Source organism: Octopus bimaculoides, chromosome 18 (assembly GCF_001194135.2).
Source record: "Octopus bimaculoides isolate UCB-OBI-ISO-001 chromosome 18, ASM119413v2, whole genome shotgun sequence".
Lineage (NCBI taxonomy): Eukaryota > Metazoa > Mollusca > Cephalopoda > Octopoda > Octopodidae > Octopus > Octopus bimaculoides.
The window spans coordinates 2,610,060-2,619,686 of NC_068998.1; the positions used below are offsets into that span (position 1 = coordinate 2,610,060).

Genomic DNA, 9,627 nt, shown 5'->3' on the forward strand with positions numbered 1-9,627 from the left:
GAAAAATGGCCGTTGCCCCCCGTCCCTGTCTGTGGTACAAAAAAAAATATATTGAAAATATATATATAAATAAAATATTCTTTCGGTTTATGATCACAAAATAAAAGTGGGGAAGATATAAGCAATCGGTATTAAATAAGAAATTTGAAAATTTGGGGGAGGAAAAGAAATCTTTTCAGAAATGTAATTTCTGTATTAAAAAGAAATGTTCAAAGGTTGGAGCAGAAGGTAAATATTTGAAACATTGGTTTGTCTTGTTTTTAAGGGGAAAAAATCCTTAAAAACAGGCATCCAAAGAAATATTTTACCAAGATTTACCGAATAGTATCAATATTTTCACTTTCAGTTTGTCGTCACACACCGAAAGAATGCCAAAAACATTTAGAAAATACTTGCCCGAGTTGTTGTTCGGTCAATGAGCAAAACATGGTTTTTATGCTGTTTCATTTCTATAAAACTCGTTCAGCTCTTTAAGGAAAGCTTTATAAATTCTTCTAGTGTTTCGTCACATTCTTGTTGCCATAAATGATGACTGTAATATGCTACAATTTATTATTGGTGATTCGATTCAACCAATTCGTGACTGAAACCTCAAAATTGCTTCCCGCTTCTGGGATGTCGTCTGCCAAAGTAACGACGGCAGCTCAAAAAAACAAATATGTCTTTCCGTGTCCCGAGTGAAACTCAACTTCGGAAATAAAATGAGAATATTTTTTTTTAAATTGATTTTACCATTTTTCATTAATCCTAAAAATATTAAGATCGCAGAATTATGAGGAACAGTAGATTGCTGGAAAAAAAACTTTACGTTTCTTTCCTCTATATTTTTCAGTTTAGATGCTCCTGATGGCGATAAAATTACAAGCAGTGATATATACTGAACAATTTTATCGGCTACACCTCTGCTAAAATTGGCCAATTGTATAATAGTTTCTTTTTTATCATTGAAATAAATTTTTGTTACATTCAGTTTTGAATGAATTACGAAAAATAAGAGTTAAGGTCAACAATTAACCATAATGTTTTCGCTCTGCTTTATATTCAGTGAAAGCCACGGATGGAAAACTTTAGAAAGAGCTGTTTTCTATTTTTAGTGCGAGCGGAAAGAACAATTTACATACTTATTTTTCGGTGTTTTTATTTTGTGGGAAGGAAGAGGATATCAATAAGAGGGTAAATGGGATTTTATTTTAATGCAGCCATTGACATTTAACCTACAGACATACGTTGACCTTGTTACTTCAACATTTCAACCTCGCTTGGGAATGTCTTCTAAAATATAGTCTAGACATTGGACTAGCTGCATCTGATGTTTTCACAAAAATATAGATTGTTGACTCGCTATTGTGAAATCCCATCTGCATCAACTTAGTATTTCATCCTTCAGATATAACAAAATAGTAACATGCAATAAAAATTCTAATGTAATAAAAAAATACTGATATTATAAAATAATGATATGTAATAAATATGTGTTTGAATCGATTATATCTCGCTGAAAAAATATACCTAAATAATTTTGTAGACACCAACGATGATAAATACTTTTGAATACCATTTCTGGTAATAGTTTATAGTTATATTATCTCTCTATATACGTTTAACCCCCATTTCAAACTTGGTCAACTAGACCAGGACTGGCCAAACTGAGGCCCACCGGCCATCTTGCGGCCCGCTTGATACTTTCTTAAAATGGTTTATTTAAACAAACATTTAAAAAATTTTATCAAAAATTAAAGAGTGCATTGAAAAGTGAAAAAGAGAGATACATCTATTTTTGCAACGATAATATCTCATGTTGAATCAACGATCATTTATTCATTATTGTAATAATAGCATGAGAAAGCAAAATGCTTTCAATTCTATGACTATACAAGCAGCCCTCAAAAAACTTCCTGTGATTAAAGTGACCCGCAATGTAATTCGAGTTGGCCAGGCCTGAACTAAACTATGGATCAAAGGTATTTCAGCTGTGGTCATCTTTTTGGTTCCAGACCACTTATCAGCTCACAAGAAAATAAAATAACACCGACCACCACGAACAAATTTGATTTTCAAAGATATAATATAATTAGAAGATAAAATCATTAAAATTAATGTAATTTATCAATGGCCAGCATATAAAAAAAAACTTTTAGGTAAAATACATTTATAGAGATATATAACTGTATAAAGTATAATTAAAGTACAAAAAGGTATTATGCTTATATGCTGGAATTGTTTTATGAATTTTTAGCCAGCCTCCCGTTTACAACCTGTGTATTTAATTCTGGAGTGAACATTTGAAGTGACAGGACATATTCAGCGCCTTCTTTCAGCATATAGGCATAATAGCTTTCTGTGCCCTTAAGTATAATGGCACCCTATACAGTTCTCTCTATGTATATATATATATATATATATATATATATAGTCGACATTGACTCGAATCGAGTAATATGTAGCGTGTAATTGAGCCTCTTCCTCATGACGTGAGTGCGCGCACGCAAACAGTTTTTTTCCCCTTATATCCTTGCCTGCAGGAAACAAAAAACCTATTTCGAAAGTTTTTGTTTTCCGGACCGCTGGTTATTGTATTAGTAAACCCATATGTGCCCAAACGTATGTGTTATATGATATAAATGATAGCTGTGCTAAGGAATGATGTTCCATTATCAATCCAATTGAGGAACACACCCCTTTTTTTCTAAAAACAGGCGAGTTGTTCTACTCCTACACTAAATGGAATATATATTGCTACATTCCACATTGATAAATTTAGTCTATTCTTCTCAAACGCATCTATTTGCGAATGTAATTCTTGATGCAGGTATAATTACAATCTGTAAAAAAAATGTCGGCAACGTTTTGTACTCTGGGTCTCCAGTGTTAGAACTTCAATTTTTATATGATCAGCATTTATTGAATTCAGATAAATTATTAATACATGCATAGGCGAAAATAAAGAATACGTACACCCGGTGGTTATGGTTAGAGTTAAGGTTTTTGTTATACTGAAAACGGATGATGTACATATTCTTTACCTCCGCCCATACATTACGTCTGTTTTAATCATCATTTGTGGTCCTACATTATTTTCTTTAATTATCATCAACTTGCTGCCGAGCAAAGCAAGTATAGGCATATTTGATCCCTATTAATCAAAATCTGGGCCCCAATATTCTATGATGAGAATTCAGCTGTCGATGATGAAGTGATCTCTGAACCTGTGTCGACTTCTCCGCTAAAAGCTATTTCATTTTATTAACATATATAAGGAGCTTCTACGTGGTCATTCGGACTGCTAAAAATAACAGCCAGATCTCTTTCGGCCTGCTTCAAATTATCCTTTCTTCTTTAGGCACAAGGCCTGAAATTTTGTGGGAGGGTGCTAGTCGATTACATCGCCCCTCCCCCCTCACTCCTAGTACTCAGCTGGTTAGGTCATCGATCCCGAAAGGATGACATGCGGAATCGACCTCGGTGGCGTTTGAACTCAGAACGTAAAAACGGACGAAATGTCGCTAAGCATTTTATCCGGAATGCTAACGAGTTTTGCCAACTCGCCGCCTTGCCTATTGGAAATGATTTTAAAAAGTCATAACAAAAGCTACCCACGTCCATTTCCAATACAGAAGAAATATAAGGCGGCGAGCTGGCAGAAACGTTAGCACGCCGGGCGAAATGCTTAGCGGTATTTCGTTTGTCTTTACGTTCGGAGTTCAAATTACCGCTGAGGTCAACTTTACTTTTCATCCTTTCGGGGTCGATAAATTAAGTATCAAATGCGTATTGAGGTCGATCTAATCGATTGGCCCCCTCCCCCAAAATTTCGAACCTTGTTCCTTGAGCAGAAAAGAATACAGAAGAAATATGTTTCTGGAACAAACCAAATTTTCACTAATAAATAATTAACGAGATATTAAGTTAAATTATCAATATTCCAAGTGTTTTATAGGTTATCTGATGGACTATACAGTAGCGTAAGTTAGTTTTCCTGGAGTATCTCATATCACTTACTCCGTTAAATCTCTTGGGGGTACGAAGTCATGGTTAATATATTGCATGAAGTCAGTAGGTCAGATTACCCGTATCTCTATGAAAAGTTAAGTTCCTTTGATGCGGCAAAGCTGACAGCCATGCGATATTCAACAAACAGTCGGTAGCTATTCTCTCGCCCTTACTGAAATAAAAACACTGGTTTATATGTTTATTTTTTTAGCATTATATTTTACAACATTATTTGTAAAATAAGAAGTTTCTGTGCCGTGAAGCTTAAATTTTCGGTCAAAACATTTGGGGGTAGGGGTAGTGAGTGAAGATTCACCAGTCAGTTTCAAAACATTGATGTCCAGGTCAAAAAAGCAAAGTTTAAAGGGAATAGTAGTCACTTCCTTTGATTTCTAAATAGAAGCAAAAAGGAAATAACTGACAAAAGACAAAAATCAAAATTTTGTTACACAATATAACTGTTTCTTATTTAGGCACAAGGCCAGCAGTTTTGAGGTGGGTGTTTAGTCCATGTCATTGCTCTTAATACTTACTGGTGCTTTATTTCATCTACCCCATTACTCAATTGGAACAAAAATTATTCTTGACCATGGTGGAATATGAACTCAGCCTACAATAACTCACAATAAAAACGATATTTTTGTTGTTCTTTTTAGGTTGGGACCAACTTGAGACCAGACCGAAAACATATAAAAATCTGGATCATTATTCTATGTGTGGCACTGGGAGTGTTTCTTCTAATTCTAGTTATTTGTGGTTTACGGAAGGTAAGAATTTCTCTGAGTAATTTAACCTCTAAAAATACACAAGAATTATTTTGGTCATTTCACTGTTGTTATATATTTTTGCACCCAAGACCTTCATGTTTGGTATTGATGCCTGAGCATTAACCGAAACACTAGCAGAAGAAGTAAATACTGGACATTGTTCTATGTCAGGATTTGAAGTTGATTTTCGCAAAGAAATTAAAAGATAAAATGTTAAATGGAAGAAGACATTTTATATTCAAAAAGATTAACTTTGATTGAATATGATTTAAAATGAAATATATATCTGAGTACTTTTTACATGGCACTAGCACCAGTGAAGTTAACTGGTAACTTACAAGAAATAATCCCTTAAAATGAGAAAGGAGTAGCATTGAGGGAGGTTTTGAGAGGTTGAAAACTGGGGCAAGCTACTGCGGATGTATCAATACACGGTGGAAAAGATATACTTTAAAGCATTCCTGACCTCTGTCTGACCTTCCAAGTGTTGCTTCTACTTGGCCCTTTTCTGGGTGACACTGGCTACCCCTGCCCATAATCCTATAACCTTGTCCCAGCAAACTAACTTGTAATCCACAGATATATAAACATGTCTTTGAACTGGGTAAAGTAAAAGAATAAAATAAATATTTCCTTTTCAAGCCATGCCAGGCTTATGAGGACTGGTTTCCTGGTTTCAATGGCGTACATGTTCCCCCCCTCCTGGATGGGACCCCAGTCCATCACAGGATTACTCATTTTTGCCAGCTGAGTGGACTGAAGCAACGTGAAATGAAGTGTTTTGCTCAAGGACACAACACGTCACCAGGTCCTGGAACTGAAACCACAATCTTATGATTACGAGTCCAACACCCTAACCTCTAAGCCACATGCCTCAAATGGGTAAAATAGTGACTGCTATAAATAACATGTTGGTAATGGAGGTGGTGCTACTACCACCACCACCACCACCACTACTATTACAATTATTACTGTGTACAAGTAGTAGTGTAGTAATGGTATTGGTGGTAATGTGGTTGAGCAGCAGCAGCAGTAATAGTAGTAGTAGTAGTAGTGGCAGCAGTGTTATTGTGAAGCTACCATTTGAAAAACTTCCTCTGACCTAACTAATTGCATTTCTTCACGTCTTACATCCCTACAAGCACACACACACACACACACACATACATTTATTCATGTGTATATTCACACACACATATACATGCACATATGAGTGTGTGTGTGCATGCGTATATATATATTACGTAAGCTTAATGTTTCTTAAATTCATCATTAGCCAATAAAAGAAGAGACTCAACATTTCAAAGACTTCTTCAGGAAGCAGGAGGGAAGAGATTTTCTTCATCCCAGTCTGTGTGGGTTTAGACACAGAGACCAAATTCTCATGGACCAAGGACAAAGAAAACCTCTTCTCTCTCTCTCCACCCCCAAAGTAGGATTTTAATCTCAAATATCAAAATCTTCTCTCCCAATGGCCTCTGAACTTCAGAAATATTAAACTTTACCAACAAACACAGTTTTTTATGAATAAATAGATGACCACCATTTCTTTTTCAATCCTCTGCAATCTGGTTTCTCTACACGCACATGCAGTGTGTATGCACACATACATATATATAAATATATTTATTACATACATACACACACACACATACATATATATACTGTTGTATTTTCTCTACTCTCTTCCTCTTTGTCTATCTTTCTCTCTCTAAATTCAGTCACTGGTGACATTTCTTTTCACCATCCACCACCACCACCACCGTTCTGCATCATCATTCTTATCTTCCTCCTTTTCACAACTCCCTCCCCACTCCCACATGGAGTTGTAGTATATGTGATCTATTTCCTCTCCACTTGTTTACATGACACTGTTTATTTTCTCTCTCTCTCTCATTCTCCAGTTCTCTTCCCTTATACCAAAAACAAGGGTTCTCACTTGAGGTCCATATACGATTTTGGTGGGTTCACACAAGTAAAACAGTAAATTGGGAGCCCACAATAAATATTTTAGGTGTCAATGAAAAAGTTTTGCTGTCGATGTATTTATTGCGAGAAAAAAACTAGTTTTTTTGTCTAACCTTTTTCACAGTTCCACACACTTCTAACCCCTGAAACATATTCTCTTACTGAGTGCCATTGCAAACCTAAATAAGGGGACGTGGGAAAAACTAAGCAGAAATTTTGAAAGAAATATCTATAAAAATAATTTTTAAACACCAAATGGTTATGCAGGGATCCACCAGAATAAAATAAAAATCAAAGAGGGCCATTAAGCAAAAAATGGTTGAGAGCCACTGACCTAGAACATAAGGTTGGGTGGGTAAGACCAAGAATTTGGCACATAGTCTGAGGAGAGGTAAGATGAGATATGATAAGGGCAATGGTAAGTTGAGGAATTTAGGCATTGAATGGTTTTAATGTGAAGGCAATATACAAGTTGTACATTCAGAAGAGCAGAAGCTTATTCCAGTCGTTATATTCTATTTAATATAAAATTCCTTGCATTGTTATTTAATGTGGAAACAATTATCAATTTTGTGAATTCTTTCTCTTCTTCCATTTCAGTGTGGATTCTTTGAAAGACAGAAAGTCCACCACATACGAGGACACAGTGGCAAGATGAGACAATTATCACAGCCTGATCCAGATGATGATAACAAAGAATAGGATTATTATTATTATTTCTATTACTATTATTATTATTATTATTATTAAGGTGGTGAGCTGGCAGAATATTGGTTTGCATTTTCTAGTTCTGCTCTCTACATTTTGAGTTCAAATGCCACAAAGGCCAGTGTGTCTTTCGTCCTTTCAAAGTTGATGAAATAAAGTGCAAATCAAGAACTGATGTCTGTCATCAACTTGCCTTCTTCACCGAAAATTACTGGTTTTATACTAAAATTTGAAACCATTATTATTATTATTTTATTTTTAATATTATTATTACAATCATGGACATATGTCCTCTCACTTCCTCTTCCCCTTCATTCCCACATAAAACGAAAAAAAACAATAACAACAAGAAACGCATATTGTTTATGATCTCATGTTCTCACAAACTACATATTAGGGATCAAACATTGGCCCTTTTTTACCCACCTCATCCCATTCCAATTCACAACTGATATCATTTCCATTCTAATCTCCTCCCACTCATCCCTAACTCCTCATCTTCATTCCCTTTGTTTCCAACTCCCTCTCATAAACAACCTGCTCTGAAAATTCTACACTGAACCAACTCGGTTAAAGAAAAAAAAGAGTAACTAAAGAACAAGCAAAAAACACTTCCATTTATTTTATTTTTTAATTTTTCAACTGATGTAATTAAATTTATTTATGTGTTGTTGTTGAAAAAATTTCTTCTTTTTTATTTAATACTGTGACCAGTATCTCAGGTTTCCAATGTCTTTTTTATCTAAAGTATGTGTGTGCGTGTGTGTATGTGTGTGTTTGTACGTGCATGTGTTGTCAAAGTGTGTGTGTGTTTGTTTATATTTGCATGCTACAAAGGCTGTGAACAAATTGGCAGCTGGCTTTGAAGAGCATGTGAAATAGAGATTTCTTACTCAAAGTGATGAGATGAAGCAGTATTAATTCAAGGCAATGTGAATGAATATCATATTTGACAGCTTAACCTGAATACTAAAGGGTTAAATGATGACAGTGACGGCGATTTAAAGATTACTTCAATGTTGAACTTGATAATGAACTGGAGTCGAAATAATGGTTATGTCCATTTTTAAATTAAAAAAAAATAGAAAACTCTACATTCTTACCATGTATTGAGTACTAGATATGAAAGTAGTTCACTTTGAACCAATTCCAACAGAGAGAATACAATACACACACACACATATCAGAAAATAAGGACACATAATTTTACACACCTCATTTACTTGTTCCTGTCAAAAGATAGATACCCTGAAATGGAAATAGTGTTCTCCTAATCCCGATGGGTGTGTTGGTAGATTTATGTATTAATTCACTAAACCCTCTGAAACTAAAACTAGGGTTGGGAGTAATGCTGTAAGTCCCATGGGACCCTGAATAGATTTATTTCTGCTTTGGCTCTTACTAATACCATTCAAAATATTGATAAGAAAACTTACATTTTAAACGTCTTTAAAAGCAGAAACAATTTTCTGTTTTCATCTGATTTATTGTAAAACTCCCAGTTATATTTGCTTGATTGTTTTTTTTTATCGGTTTTTGTTGGGTGTGATGGTGGAGATGGGGTTTAAAAGAGTTTGTATTCATGATCTTAAGCCCAAAACTGATAGAATTGTAGCTTAAATAGTTGGATGTTGGTGTTGGGGTTGAAAATATGCCTCAAAAGATCTTGTCTGACCCATGCAGGCAAGCAAAAGTAGACATTAAAATGATGATGATGATGACATACATTTGCATGTGCTTCTTTTGCAAATGTATGTTGGTGATGAATGTAGACACCATAGAGAAACTAACAAACAAAATAACACAACAGAAATATGACAACAAAAAACCTGGAGCTGGTCAAAGTACTTTGTGATATTTGTTCTGCACATATATGCAGACACTCCCTTGTCAGCTGCTGTTAGAAATACAGTCAACCAGTGATTGGCTTGTGGGAAAGCTGTAACTAATAGTGCTATTTTTCAGGAACTGTTGAATAGAATGTAAAATAAATAAAAATAACACAAGAGCCTTTTTTTTTTTTTTCCTCTTTAACCTAACATAGAAGGAGGTGCAGAGATAACCAGGAACCTGCAAGCATCCTAATCCCCTTCCCTCCCTCCCTCCCTCCACCCCACATGAACAAGTTGGAGCAAAAACAGCATAAAAGAATTCGGTTAATTTTTATCTTGGGATTTACGAGGTTACAACCTTG

The 9,627-nt window shown here is 35.1% G+C and overlaps 1 protein-coding gene across 1 annotated transcript in view; it reads left to right on the forward strand.

Annotated features, from left to right (window-relative positions):
• LOC106871522 (integrin alpha-9) overlaps window positions 1-8,116 on the forward strand; it is a 97,637-nt gene extending 89,521 nt beyond the window's left edge. Inside the window, exons 20-21 of the mRNA XM_014918024.2 lie at window positions 4,647-4,757; window positions 7,326-8,116. Of these exons, the coding sequence (XP_014773510.1) occupies window positions 4,647-4,757; window positions 7,326-7,427 (213 nt within the window). The 3' untranslated portion in view covers window positions 7,428-8,116. The remainder of the gene's footprint in view (window positions 1-4,646; window positions 4,758-7,325) is intronic.
• Window positions 8,117-9,627: the final 1,511 nt, after the last annotated feature.